The sequence below is a fragment of the Trachypithecus francoisi genome, unplaced genomic scaffold (assembly GCF_009764315.1).
Source record: "Trachypithecus francoisi isolate TF-2019V2 unplaced genomic scaffold, Tfra_2.0 Lachesis_group20, whole genome shotgun sequence".
NCBI classification, from domain to species: domain Eukaryota; kingdom Metazoa; phylum Chordata; class Mammalia; order Primates; family Cercopithecidae; genus Trachypithecus; species Trachypithecus francoisi.
The window spans coordinates 11,797,194-11,811,994 of NW_022681466.1; the positions used below are offsets into that span (position 1 = coordinate 11,797,194).

The following is a 14,801-nucleotide window of genomic DNA, read 5'->3' on the forward strand; positions in this document are numbered from 1 at the left end:
AGGATGGTCTCGATCTCTTGACCTCATGATCCGCCCTCCTCAGCCTCCCAAAGTGCTGGGATTACAGGCATGAGCCACCATGCCCAGCCTAATTTTTGTATTTTTAGTAGAGACAGGATTTTTTTTTTTTTTTTTTGAGGCGGAGTCTCGCTCTGTCGCCTCGCCCGGACTGGAGTGCAGTGGCGGATCTCAGCTCACTGCAAGCTCCGCCTCCCGGGTTCACGCCATTCTCCTGCCTCAGCCTCCCGAGTAGCCGGGACTACAGGTGCCCGCCACCTCGCCCGGCTAGTTTTTTGTATTTTTCAGTAGAGACGGGGTTTCACTGTGTTAGCCAGGATGGTCTCGATCTCCTGACCTTGTGATCCGCCCGTCTCGGCCTCCCAAAGTGCTGGGATTACAGGCTTGAGCCACTGCGCCCGGCCGAGACAGGATTTTACCATGTTGGCCTCTCTGGTCTCAAACTCCTGACCTCAGGTGATCCATCCGCCTCAGCCTCCCAAAGTGCTGGGATTACAGGTGTGAGCCACCACGCCCGGCCTGAAATTTACTTCTTCTCCCCTTAAATGCCACTGGCCTCTTTGGGGTTGATGTTGGTCGTATGAGCGAGGGGGGTAGAATTGCTCTACTTGAAGAGAAAGCCGTGTCTCTTGACCCACCCTTCGTTTGCCATATTGTTTCCCTTAAAAAGAAATAGTAGCTTCTGTTCTGTTCACTTTGTCCTATCAGCAGTACCCCATCCTGTTGGGATAAACATTACTCCTCCCCTCCCTGATGAAGCCTCTGCTTTTGCTGTGACTTTCATTAGCTAGTCATGCAATGCATAATGACATTTCAGTCAACAGCAGACCACATATATGGCCACAATCCCATAAAATTATAAAACTGTACTTCAAAAATTAACCAGGCATGGTGGTGCGTGCCTGTGATCCCAGCTACTAGGAAGGCCGAGGCGGAAGGATCACTTGAGCCCAAGAGGTCGAGGCTGTGGTGAGCTGCAGTTGTGCCACTGCACTCCAGCCTAGGCAACAGGGCAAGACCTTGGTCTTTTAAAAAAAAAGAGAAAGAAAGAAAGAACAAAAGATTATAATACCATATTTTTACTGTACCTTTTCTACATTTAGATGTTTTTATTTTTATTTTTGAGATGGAGTCTCACTCTCAGGCTGGAGTGCGGTGGCATGATCTTGGCTCACTGCGGCCTCTGCCTCCTGGGTTCAAGCGATTCTCCTGCCTCAACCTCCCAAGTAGCTGGGATTACAGGCACCTGCCACCACGCTTGACTAGTTTTTAGTCGAGATGGGGTTTTGCCATGTTGACCGGGCTGGTCTCAAACTCCTGACCTTGAGTGATCAACCGCCTCGGCCTCCCACAGTGCTGGCATTACAGGCTCGAGCCACCATGCTTGGCCTGGATATGTTCAGATATTCAGATATTTGCCTCTGTGTCACAGCTCCCCACTGTACGTAGGACGCCTCTATGCTGTCATGGTTTGCAGCCCAGGGGCAAATTCCACCTAGCTCAGGTGTGTGGTCGGCTCTAGCGTCTGGGTTTCTGCACGCACTGTGTGATGTTCACAGTGACAGAGTCATTTCACAGTGCGTTTTTCAGAATGTGTTCCTAGTGTTAAGTGGTGCAGGACGGTGCTTTGCCTGCTGTCATGTGGAGGCAGGAGGTGGTCAGGAGAATGAGTAGGTAACGGCTGGGAAGTGTGAAGATTCGAGAGCGTATTCTTCAATCTGATGTGATGTTGCATCAGTTTTGAATTTTATACAAAGAGAAGTTAACTTCTAGTGGATCTTTCTAGATTCTCTTACTCTTTGTCCTAGCCCTGGGACCTAATTTATATATATATATATATATATAAATCTTTATATATGTATATATAATATACATATATTTATATATGATATATATTATATAAATTTATATACATTTATATTTTATATATATAATTTATTTTTCTTTTTAGACAGAGTCTCACTCTGTCGCCCAGGCTGGAGTGCAGTGGCGCGATCTCTGCTCACTACAGCCTCTGCCTCCTGGGTTCAAGCTATTCTCCCACCTCAGCCTCCTGAGTAGCTGGGATTACAGGTGCCTGCCACCACACCTGGCTAATTTTTTTGCTTTTTTAGTAGGGACGGGATTTCACTATGTTGGCCAGGCTGGTTTCGAACTCCTGACCTCAAGTGAGTCCCCTGCCTCAGCCTCCCAAAGTGCCAGGTTACAGGTGTGAGCCACCGCGCCCAGCCCTAATTTCTATACTTTAATGTTACAGGAAAGTCTCTCTACGTGAAGAGGTTGCACGACAAGCTAAAGACGCAGTTAAACAGGAAAAAGGTGCCTCTGAAAACGATTCGACTGATCGACCCTCAGGTGGATGAGAGCCAAGTCCTGGGTGCCCTGCTGCCCTTCCTGGACACGCAGTATCAGAAGGTCCCCATGCTCTTTCATTTGGACGTGACCTCCTCAGTAAGTGCCCTCCAGCGTCAGCTGATGGCCACATCAGTAACGTGGTCCCCACGTCCCTGCATGACTCCTCCCCATGTACAGAATTCCTCGTTTCCACACACACAGTCCTATGAAGCTCAGCAGCGAGAACACCCTCTGAGAAGTGTGTTGTCAGGCAATTTCCTCCTGTGTGAGCGTCATGGTGTGCGCTTACACAAACCGAGACGTAGAGCCCACTGCACACACAGGCTTCATGGGACACACTGCTGCTCCTAGGCTGCATATGGCTGTTCTGAATCCTGAAGCCAGTTGTAAAATGGCGTGTTTGTGTGTCTAAACATAGAAAGGGAACAGGGAAATACAGTATTAGGATCTTACGGGGCTGCCCTCGGAGACGTGGGCTGTTGCTGGCTGAACTGTTGATGTCGACCATCAAGATCATCGTGACAAAGAGCAAAATGAGGGGGGTCCTTGGAGTTGGGAGAACTCGCCATCGTGTCGTGTGTTTACACCTCGTGCTATTCCGTCCTCAGGTGCAGACTGGAATTTGGGTGTTTCTTTTCAAGCTCCTCATTTTACAATACTTAATGGATATAAACGGGAAAATGTGGCTTCGGAACCCCTGCCATTTGTATATCATTGAAATCCTGGAAAGGAGGACGTCAGTGCCGTCGAGGAGGTCTTCAAAGCTGGTCTGTAATGTGGGGCATTTTCACCTGGTGTTGGGGGTCCTGGGTTCCTTCTGGTCTTACTGAAGTGTAGCGATGTGTTTAGGTGACTCCACAGCTTTGCCTTACGTAGTGCAGCAGCTGAGTGCGGTGTTAGTAAAGAAAAGCCTATCTTTAAACTCACGTTTTAATCATGTCTGGGATAAAAGTACTCTTCTATTAATTAGCAGTGTCTTCAATTTGTCTATTCAATTCAAGCTTCATGCTGTATGCCCAGTCTGAATCCCAGCTGCGCTCTGAATGTGGTAAATCCATCTGCTGAAAGAAGTCATCTTTCCTAATGCCAGCTAAGATGGGAAAGAGACGTTTGTCATAAAAATGTCTTAGCAAAAGAGGGTTTTATGTTCACTCCCATACATATACATGTATGCTTAGTGGAGAAACTTAGCTGTAGGAAGTTGGGCTAGAAAGTGATTTCCTGGCTCAGAATGCAGCTCCCACAACAATGCCTTACTTAATGTGCGAAAGATATTCTGTGTAAAAAACGAGTATACAGAAAACTACATATTTTCAGTGCATTTTTCATAAAAGTCCATCCAATATAGATAACGTGGAGGGCTGAGACACAAAAGCATTTCTTAGAAAGTTTTCTTGTAGTCATTTCATTCATGTCTCTCCTTTCCAGCGTACACATGTCCCGCAGTTCAGTTTTCTTGACATCTTCCCAAAAGTCACCTGCAGGCCTCCCAAAGAGGTGATAGACATGGAGCTGAGTCCCTGGAGGAGTGACACAGAGCCTGGGATGGATCACTGGGAGTTCTGCAGCGAAACTTTCCAAAGACCTTACCAATATTTAAGACGATTCCATCAAAACCAAAACCTAGACACGTTTGAGTATCAAGAAGGCTCCGTCGAAGGCACCCCAGAGGAATGCCTCCAGCATTTCCTGATTTACTGCGGGGTAATAAACCCATCCTGGTCAGAGCTTCGGAACTTTGCTCGGTTCCTGAATTATCAGCTCAGAGATTGTGAGGCCTCTCTCTTCTGCAATCCAAGTTTTATTGGCGACACACTGAGAGGCTTCAAGAACTTTGTGGTGACCTTCATGATCTTTATGGCAAGAGATTTTGCCACACCAACACTCCACACCTCTGACCAAAGCCCGGGGAAGCACATGGTCACCATGGATGGGGTTAAGGAAGAAGATCTAGCACCCTTCTCTCTCCGGAAGAGGTGGGAGTCGGAGCCTCACCCATACGTTTTCTTCAATGACGACCGCACCACTATGACGTTCATCGGCTTCTATCTGCAGCCCAACAGCAGGGGCAGTGTCGACGCCATCAATCACTTGACTAGGAAGGTCATCAAGAGAGACGTCATGACCATGGACCTGTATGAGGGGCTGCTGCTCCAGAGGGTGCCCTTCAATGTTGACTTTGATAAACTGCCCAGAGATGAGAAACTTGAGAAGCTCTGCCTGACCTTAGGGATCCGCTGGGTCATTGATCCGGACGAAACGTATGAGCTCACGACAGACAATATGCTTAAGATCCTTGCCATTGAGATGCGGTTCCGGTGTGGGATCCCGGTTGTCATCATGGGAGAAACTGGCTGTGGCAAAACCAGGCTTATTAAATTCCTTAGCGACCTGCGGCGTGCTGGTGCTGATGCTGACACCATAAAGCTGGTCAAGGTGCACGGAGGAACAACCGCAGACATGATCTACTCCAGAGTCAGGGAGGCTGAAAACGTGGCCTTCGCCAATAAGGACCAACATCAGTTGGACACCATCTTGTTTTTTGATGAAGCCAACACAACGGAAGCTATAAGCTGTATCAAAGAAGTCCTGTGTGATCATACGGTGGATGGCCAGCCCCTGGCTGAGGACTCTGGCCTGCATATTATAGCCGCCTGCAACCCGTACCGGAAGCACTCTGAGGAGATGATCTGCCGTTTGGAGTCAGCTGGTTTGGGCTACAGGGTGAGTGCGGAGGAGACGGCCGACAAGCTGGGCTCCATTCCTCTGAGGCAGCTGGTGTACCGAGTCCACGCTCTGCCCCCGAGCCTGATTCCTCTGGTGTGGGACTTTGGACAACTGAGTGACGCTGCTGAAAAGCTCTACATCCAGCAGATTGTCCAGAGACTGGTTGACTCCATCAGCCTAGATGAAAACGGGACTCGCGTGATCACAGAAGTCCTCTGTGCCTCTCAGGGTTTCATGAGGAAAAGAGAAGATGAGTGTGGCTTTGTCAGCCTCAGGGACGTGGAGCGCTGTGTGAAAGTTTTCAGATGGTTCCACGAGCACAGCGCGATGCTCTTAGCGCAGCTGAATTCCTTTCTCTCCAAGTCCAGCGTCAGCAAAAATCACCTCGAGAGAGATCCCGTCCTCTGGTCCTTGGTGCTGGCCGTCGGGGTGTGTTACCACGCCTCTTTAGAAAAGAAAGACTCATATCGGGAAGCCATCGCCAGGTTCTTTCCAAAACCGTATGACAACAGCAGGCTGCTTCTGGATGAAATAATGCGGGCACAGGATCTTTTTCTGGACGGCGTGCCTCTGAGGAAAACCATCGCCAAGAACTTGGCCTTGAAGGAGAACGTCTTCATGATGGTCATCTGCATCGAGCTGAAGATCCCCCTCTTCCTGGTGGGGAAGCCTGGCAGCTCCAAGTCCCTCGCCAAGACCATCGTGGCCGACGCCATGCAGGGCCCGGCCGCCTACTCGGATCTCTTCCGCAGGCTGAAGCAGGTCCACCTGGTGTCCTTCCAGTGCAGCCCGCACTCCACCCCACAGGGCATCATTGGCACCTTCCGGCAGTGTGCCCGCTTTCAGCAGGGGAAGGACCTGCAGCAGTATGTCTCCGTGGTGGTATTAGATGAGGTGGGGCTGGCGGAAGACTCACCCAAAATGCCCCTGAAGACTCTGCACCCGCTGCTGGAAGACGGGTGCATTGAAGACGATCCCGCCCCCCACAAAAAGGTTGGCTTTGTGGGCATCTCCAACTGGGCCCTTGACCCTGCCAAGATGAACCGGGGCATTTTCGTGTCACGTGGCAGCCCCAACAAGCGAGAGCTCATAGACAGCGCCAAGGGCATCTGCTCCTCAGACAGCCTCGTCCAGGACCGAGTCCAAGGGTACTTTGCGTCCTTTGCCAAAGCCTACGAAACGGTGTGTGAGAAGCAGGACAAGGAATTCTTTGGGCTTCGTGACTACTACAGCCTCATCAAAATGGTCTTTGCTGCAGCGAAGGCTTCAAATAGAAAGCCTTCCCCGCAAGACATTGCACAGGCTGTCCTTAGGAACTTCAGTGGCAAGGATGACATCCACGCTTTAGACATCTTTCTGGCCAATTTGCCTGAGGCCAAGTGCTCAGAGGAAGTCAGTCCCCTGCAGCTGATCAAACAGAACATCTTTGGGCCTTCTCAGAAGGAGCCAGGTGGACAGCTGGAAGATGCTGAGTCCCGCTACTTACTCTTGCTGACCAAAAACTACGTGGCACTGCAGATCCTGCAGCAGACGTTCTTCAAGGAGGACCAGCAGCCGGAGATCATTTTTGGTTCTGGTTTCCCCAAGGACCAGGAGTACACCCAGGTCTGCAGAAACATCAATCGTGTGAAGATCTGCATGGAAACGGGCAAGATGGTGGTGCTCCTCAACCTGCAGAACCTCTATGAGAGCCTCTACGACGCCCTCAACCAGTACTACGTCCACCTCGGCGGCCAGAAGTACGTGGACCTCGGTCTGGGGACCCACCGCGTCAAATGTCGGGTTCACCCCAACTTCCGCCTGATCGTCATCGAAGAGAAAGACATCGTGTACAGACACTTTCCCATCCCCCTCATTAACCGGCTGGAGAAGCACTATGTGGACATCAACACGGTGCTGGAGAAATGGCAGAAGAGCGTCGTGGAGGAGCTCCGTGCGTGGGTGGAGAAGTTCATCGACGTCAAAGCAGAGCATTTCCTGAACAGGCACAAATACAGCCCCTCTGACGTCTTCATCGGCTACCACTCGGACGCCTGCGCCTCTGTGGTGCTGCAGGTCATAGAGAGGCAGGGTCACAGACAGGCCTTGACGGAGGAACTTTACCAGAAGGTGTCTGAGGAGGCCAGACTGATCCTGCTGAACTGTGCTACGCCCGATGCCGTGGTCCGGCTGAGCGCCTCCTCGTTCCCAGCGAAGTCGCTGTCGCAGGAGTACTTCTACAGACAGAGGCACAACTCCTTTGCAGATTTCCTTCAGACGCACCTGCACGCGACAGACCTGGAGCGCCACGCCGTCTTCACAGAGGTGATTGTCTTTCTGCACTCGTACCCTATCCTCTGTCACCCAAGAGTCCTAAATCCCTGGCGTCAGGATTCAAGATTCCTCCCCCGGCAGTGGCTAGGGATCCTGCAGGCAGATGCTGAGACGCTGGGCTCTCCTCCGTGGTAAGTGTGGGGAGAGCCAAGTATCTATGTAGGTCCAGTTAACCGGGTGCTGAGTGCCTGGGTCTGTGCAGTGCGCCACGCTGGTAACAGCACCATACACGATGTTCACACCAACAAATGAAGTACCATGTGCCAGGACCGGGCCGAGGGCACTGGGGATGCAGAGATGACTCTGCAGCTCTTGTCCTTTGTTAGCATTAGGGAGTGTGGAGAGACCAGTACATGATCAGATGCCATCAATATCATATGATAAATGCTGTGCTTAGAGGCAGCAGGGAGCACTGCAGACCAGGATGCCAGCTCAGATGAGATGTTCCCTAGGAGAGGCCCCTCGCGGATGGGGAAGAATGGGAAGGGACTGTAGGCTGAGGGCCTTCTGTGGGCAGGGCCGCTGACAGCGCTTAGGGTTCCAGGCTGTGAGTGCTGAGATGGGGCGACGCGGTGCAGTCAGAGAGAACTGCTGGAGGGCCTCAGTGGCCCTGCGGAGCCGCATCTCAGCCCTACGGAGCGGGCGCTGGAGGCACGTGTGTCTCCCTAGCTGGGTGAAGGGAGTCTGATGAAAGGCTGTTGTGGAAAAGACAGGCCAGTGGGGAGGCTGCTGGAACGGTACAAAGGAGAGGAGCAGATGGAACCGAGAGGTACTTAGGAGGCCATTTGGCAGGGCCAACACTACCACCCAGCGAGGGTGTGGGGGGCGGAGGGGTCCACGGCGGCTTCCTGGACTCATTCTTAGATGAGTGGACATTGCTGCATCATTACAGACAACCCAGGAACGGACAGCAGGTTTTGGGGGGCCAGTGATGACGTCCGCTGGGGACAGGTTTTGATGCATTGTGCAGTTGGACGTAGGAATCTGAGCTCAGTGGTGAGGCTGGGCTGGGAGGCAGGGATTCCTGGGCTAGAGCAGCAGGTCTTGAGGAACTTTTCGGCTTGCACTGTGATGGGGGAGTGACCTGTGGGGCAGGAGAATTGCTGACATCTGGGGGAAGGGGGCGGTACCAACCATGAACTCCATCTGAAAGCATGAAGTCGGATTATAACAGGAAATGGCATTTGTGCTGAGCCCTAAGGGATCATGAGAATCTCAAGTAGGGACCAAGCAGGCAGAGGCACGGGCCTCTGGGGAGGAGAAGAAGGCACCCTCAGGGCAGGGTGGGGTCGTCTCTCCAAAGCCTTTGGCCCTGTAGGGCCTCCCAGCCCCAGTGCTGCCTTGTTTTGGGAAACTCCTTTGGGTTTGGATTCTGTGCCGTTGTGTGGCAACTGCACTGCGCTGAACATCTGCAAGTTTTTGGGATCTGTCTAAACCTAGCAGCAGACTTGCAACCTTTCCTTGAATTCTGGCAAGTAATTTGCATTTCCTAACTTTGTAGATCACCACTTTCTCCAGGCTGCTAACAAGTCACGACTGTGAAATTTTAGAATCGGAGGTCACAGGCAGCGCTTCGAAACTCACACTCCTGTGGCTGCAGCAGTTTGACACGGAGTTCTCATTCCTCAAAGAAGTCCGGTGAGGTTCCCTGCCTTCCCTGCCCTCTCCCTCCCCAGCCGCGGCTGTGTGGCTTCTGCCTGGCAGTGGTGCCAGCGCTGGTTAATGATGCCACAGTCACGTGACTGTGAAATGGATCCTGTTCAATTTCTCCCGGCGTCCCTCTCATCTGCGTCATCTTCTGCAATGTGGTGTTTGGCCTGACATCCTCCTCCAAAAGCACCGTCTTCGGACCTCATTAGGAGACATCCATTGGGTTTTCTCCCCTGGACTATCTGTTCTTACACGAGAAAATCCCACCTGAGTCGCTGTTTCTTTGTAGCCTTTATGTTTCTCATCACTTGGGGGAATTTTGTTATCCATTTTTTAAGACAGAGAACTCGCTTGAATAACTTCCCTTTTCTTTCAGAAACTGTTTAACGAATACAGCCAAATGTAAAATCCTCATTATTCAGACAGATTTTGAAGATGGAATCCATAGTGCCCAGCTCATTGCCTCAGCTAAGTATGTTTTTAGTATTTTTCTCAGAAACTATGTAAAAAACTCAAAACATAGGAGGTCCTAGATAGAGCATTTCTTCCTTGAAAACAGTATAGTATCATAATCAATATAGAAATAAAAATAAAAACAAGTCTTCCCCCGCCTTATTCCCTGAAGTGGGGATTAGGGAAACTGAAGAGAGACAAAGCGAAAAGGCGAATAACATGACGAAACTAGCGGAATGGGCCCGGGCAACAGAGCAAGACCTCATTACTAAAAAAATAAAATAAAATAATCAGCCTTCCACAGCGCACCTCTAGTCCCAGCTGCTCAAAAGGCTGCGGTGGGAGGATCACTTGAGCCTGGGAAGTCAGGGCTGCAGTGAACTAGGGTCCCACCACTGCAGTCCGGCCCGGGGGCCAGAGCGAGAGCCTGTCCTCCCCCCAAAAAAAGTGAAATGCGAGAAGTGTAAATAATGGAGCGTGAACAAGCTATAGAAGGACGCCTTTGAAGCCTGTGTTTGTAGACATGTTTTAGTCATCATTAATTCTGAATTATAAAACTTGAATTTATTTCAAGTTCGAGGGAAATAACAGTAGGTAAAGGCTTTTATTCCTATTTATCGGATGTTTTTATAGTATTGGTAGGGGAGTCTGACGCTCTTGGCGTTAACTATGTGCCTTTCTCACTTAAAGTAAAAGTGATTTCTGGGCCTTTTTGAAGCATTGGAAGCCATATTTCATTTCGTGGCCCAGATCTCAACAAGAAGCTGGCTTTGGCCACTGGTCATCTGGAGGGAAGGGCATTGCGCACAGGACTCTTCGTTGAAATGGAAAGGCCTACTGGGTACAGGGGCTGTTTCCTGTAATCCCAGCTACTTGGGAAGCAGAGGCAGGCAGGACGATCGTTTGAGGCCAGGGGTTTGAGACCAGCCTGGGCAACGCAGCAAGACCCCCATGGCTTAAGAGAAAAGAAGGAATGGACAGTTCAGCTGGCCTCACCCTTAGTTGCACTGGGGCAGGCCCATTGAGGAGCACAAGATGGGGTTTCTGGTCAATAAAGGAATGCCACTTCAAAGCAGAGGACACAGGAACGGGGAAGAAAGCGAGCCTGCTAAGAGAAGATTTCTCATCCCCCTGTGAGAGAAGAAACCACGATCACAGTTTATGTAAAACTCCTCGGAATGGGTGGCTGTGAGACTGAACCAACAGCTCAAAGCCTTCTGCAGCTGCACAGCTTTGCTTTGTTTATTTGCTTGTTTTTTTGTGTGTGTTTGTTTTTAAAATAGGTATTCTTTTTTTCTCTCTTTAAATAGGTATTCAGCTATAAATGAAATCAACAAAATACAGGAAAACGAGGACCGTATCTTCGTCTATTTCGTCACAAAACTGTCCCGGATGGGAAGAGGAACAGCCTATGTGGGTTTCCATGGAGGTGAGATCAGAACATCGTCAATTTATTTATTTATTTTTTGAGATGGAGTCTTGCTCTGTTGCCAGGCTGGAGTGCAGTGGCTCCAGCCACTACAACCTCCACCTCCCGTGTTCAAGCGATTCTCCTGCCTCAGCCTCCCAAGTAGCTGGGATTACAGGCATGCACCACCACGCCCGGCTAATTTTTGTATTTTTAGTAGTGACAGGGATTCACCATGTTGACCTAGATGGTCTCGATCTGTTGACCTCGTGATCCGCTCACCTCAGCCTTCCAAAGTGCCGGGATTACCGGCGTGAGGCACCGCACCCAGCCCAGTGAGCATATTTATTTAAGTAATGTTGGAACTGTTTCTCATTTGGTTCTGCGTTGTACAAGTCTGAAATTAGAATATTATTGTTAACTTCAAGAGGATTCTTTCCAGATGCAATTAGATTTCTTACCACTGATTACTGCGAAAATGTGAATCCTGGGACGGGAGGCTGCGTGCAGCCTGTCCTGGACTGACTGTAGGCAAGCTCCTCACCTCTTAGCATGTGGGTCACACAGAGCGGAGACCCCTGACTCCCGATGTACACTGTCAGGAACTCACCGATACGCCTGTTTGGCGGGGAGGGAGAGTGGCGGGCGTCGGGCTATCTTCAGATCTCTTTTTTCCCAAGGAATGGTCATCAGCTATTTATGACATAGAAAAGTTGGTATTCCAGAAACAGGAAAGGAAGTTTACTCGAATCATTTCCTGGAGAATGGAAGGCAGACCTTGCCAGTGTCCCCCACCCCTCACTAACTGTGATACAGCAAATACAACAATGCACGGGTGAAAGAACCACAGGCCTTACCCACGCGTGCTTCCCACACCTGCCATTGCAGGTCTTACCGTTGCTGTTTATGTTGAAGTCGTTGATGTGCGCAGCATCGGGTCTTGTATAGTATAGGATCGGGTGGTTTCTGTGCAGGCCCATTCCAGGGTTTCAGCTTCAGGGTGCCAGTTACTCATTTTGCAGCAAGGTAATGACAAGCCAAGGTGTGCAGTGTTCCTGCTTAGGGCTGAGCAGCAGCCGGGAAAGACACGAGACGGTTGTGGGTGGCTTCACTCTTCACAGGGCTGTGGCAGTCTGTCCACATTGATGACCTCCGGAGATCCACCCTCATGGTTTCAGATATGACCAGGCTGCAGAGTGTCACCATCAGCCAGCTGTTCGCGCCCGGAGACTTGCCTGAGTGTGAGTCATGAGGCGGAGCCTCTGGGGAAGCGAGTGGTGGAAGGGCAGATGGTAGGTGTGGAGCATGACGTACACATGGCACTAGGAGCAGGGCCACCATGTGTCGTCCCTCAGCAGGAACTCGGGGACACGTGCAGAACTGACTGGTAGCTCATCATAGAGCACCAGGGCCGAGCAGGTGCGCTTACCACAGGCTGAGGTAGAGCTCTGTGAGCAGGCCAGCCATGGAAGTGAGTGCCTAGAACACGCCAGAGCCCAGGCTGGAAGGAAGGGGCTGCCTTGGGGGCTGATCTTCATGACCGTGATTTCTCATCTGCGGACCCATCACCAGAGCAGGGGCCGGGGAAGCCTGCACTCGGAGCTAAGCACACAGACTCCCAGACGGGCGCCGCTGCCAGTCCCCATGCCACTTTCTGAGCGGTAACGCAATCACGTTTTCTTCGACTGCAGTGGGCTTGGAACACCGGGTGGAAGACGGCCATGAGGAGGCGATGGAAACGGAGGCCAGCACGTCAGGGGAGGTGGCAGAGGAGGCCATGGAAACAGAAAGTTCTGAGAAGGTGGAAAAGGAAACCTCTGAACTCGGAGGCAGTGATGTAAGTTCTGATTCTTGGGACCTCCCTTGTGCTGCTGATGATGCTTCCGAGCTGCCTCTTTATGCTTTTGCACTGGGAACTGGAGGAGCCGCCACCACTGCACGGGGCTGAGGATGGCGCCCCACTTTCCTCACACAGCGACGGTCTTGTTGCTGGTTACTGGGGGTTACTGGGGGTCAAGGGCATCTGCACCCGCAGTTTGGTGGGGGGTGGGGGTTGGCGTCCTTCTTTGTCCATGAGGACCGCCGCCCTGTGCTGTTTGCTGCATCGAGACCCTCATTGCATATGGGTGGTTTGGCTTTTACCCACTGTGTAAGTGGCAGAAACGGGCGACCTAACCGTCTCCACCAATAGGTGTCGATCCTGGACACCACCAGGCTGCTGAGGAGCTGCGTGCAGAGCGCCGTGGGCATGCTCAGAGACCAGAACGAGAGCTGCACGCGCAATATGCGGAGGGTGGTGCTCCTCCTGGACCTCTTAAACGAGGACAGCGCGTGCCACGGTAGGAGCCTCCCCACCCTTCTTGCCCCTGCCCCAACGTGAGCTCTTCCTGAGGAGTGGGCATCATTTCACTGCGTGTTGGGGGACCCTCTCAGGTTTCCATGGCTCAGCAGAAGCAGTGACACAGTGGGAATCTAAGAGCATCTCTCAGATTTTGCTCTAGAATTGGCCTGGCCAAAGGACTTCCCTTCCTGCGGGGGTGGGTCAGAAGCACTCCAGAGCCAACAGCCCAGCCACGTCATGCTGAATGTCTGTCTCTGCCTTTGTACAGCCTCTTTCTTGCGGGTATCCAAGATGCGCCTCAACGTCCTTTTAAAGACGCAAGAAGAGAGCCAGTTGCACACTCTGGAGTGGGTGGCGAGAGAAGCCTGCAACCAGGACGCCCTCCAGGAGGCGGGCACATTCAGGTACTGTGACTAAAGGAAGGAGGGAGTGACTCCAATCTGGTGGCAGCATGGGGACCTGCCTGCAGGCATCGTCTCTCCATCCGAGCCATGGGGACTGTTTCTTTCTCAACTTCTCAGCCATTCAAAGCTGTAATTTTTTTCCCCAAGAAGCACACAGTAGGTCTGGACAGTGGCCAAATGGCAGGTGCTGGACTCTTCCTCTACTTTTCTGTGTTTACAGTTTTGCATACTAAAAACTTTTAAAAAGCGTATCTGTTCTTAGAATAGAACATTTACTAACATTTATGTTGTTAACCATAGAAAGGGCTGCTGTTTTCAGTTATGAAGTTAAAATGATGTGCAGAGCAGGCAGGGGACAGGCAGTATTTTCCCAGTCCTGCTGTTTGAAGAATGGTAACAGCAGAACCAGGACCCAGCAGCACCATTCACTGCCATGGTTATTTTTCTGTCACCCATGGGACTAACCTTGATTATCTTGGATGCGGCCGTGTGTTGTGGAGGAAGGAGGGGTGCTCTGGGCCCCAGACGGAGGGCCTCTGAGACAGACTCTCAGACTTCCTGCCTGACAGCCTAAGAAACCAGTGACTTTGTTACTTGGGCCCAGCTTTCTCATCTCTAAAAGACAGCGGACCTCCTCCATGAGTCCCTTCCAGGTTCAAGCTTCTGCGCCAGTGATGGGTTCGCTTTGGGCCTACGGCCAGGTGTGATCTGCAGGAGGGAACGTGAGGAAGAAGCGGGGTGAACAGGAATGGGGGCTTAGGGAGGAAGAAATGGGGTGAATGGGAATGAGGGCTTACGTACGCCTTCCTTATGACCAGAGATTTTCTGATTCTACTTTTTCTCTTTTTTTTTTTTGAGGCGGAGTCTCGCTCTGTCACCCGGACTGGAGTGCAGTGGCCAGATCTCAGCTCACTGCAAGCTCCGCCGCCCGGGTTTACGCCATTCTCCTGCCTCAGCCTCCCGAGTAGCTGGGACTACAGGCGCCCGCCACCTCGCCCGGCTAGTTTTTGTATTTTTAGTAGAGACGGGGTTTCACCGTATTAGCCAGGATGGTCTCGATCTCCTGACCTCGTGATCCGCCCGTCTCGGCCTCCCAAAGTGCTGGGATTACAGGCTTGAGCCACCGCGCCCG

General features: G+C 51.4%; 1 protein-coding gene across 8 annotated transcripts in view; it reads left to right on the forward strand.

The window, feature by feature from the left end:
* Window positions 1-14,801, forward strand: part of RNF213 (ring finger protein 213) — a 142,253-nt gene that overhangs the window by 87,770 nt on the left and 39,682 nt on the right. For all 8 annotated transcript variants that reach the window (XM_033182516.1, XM_033182517.1, XM_033182520.1 and 5 more), the window contains 10 exons: window positions 2,276-2,469; window positions 2,982-3,140; window positions 3,802-7,404; window positions 8,915-9,051; window positions 9,440-9,535; window positions 10,827-10,945; window positions 12,046-12,165; window positions 12,616-12,761; window positions 13,116-13,263; window positions 13,534-13,669. In XM_033182516.1, the coding sequence (XP_033038407.1) occupies window positions 2,276-2,469; window positions 2,982-3,140; window positions 3,802-7,404; window positions 8,915-9,051; window positions 9,440-9,535; window positions 10,827-10,945; window positions 12,046-12,165; window positions 12,616-12,761; window positions 13,116-13,263; window positions 13,534-13,669 (4,858 nt within the window). The remainder of the gene's footprint in view (window positions 1-2,275; window positions 2,470-2,981; window positions 3,141-3,801; window positions 7,405-8,914; window positions 9,052-9,439; window positions 9,536-10,826; window positions 10,946-12,045; window positions 12,166-12,615; window positions 12,762-13,115; window positions 13,264-13,533; window positions 13,670-14,801) is intronic.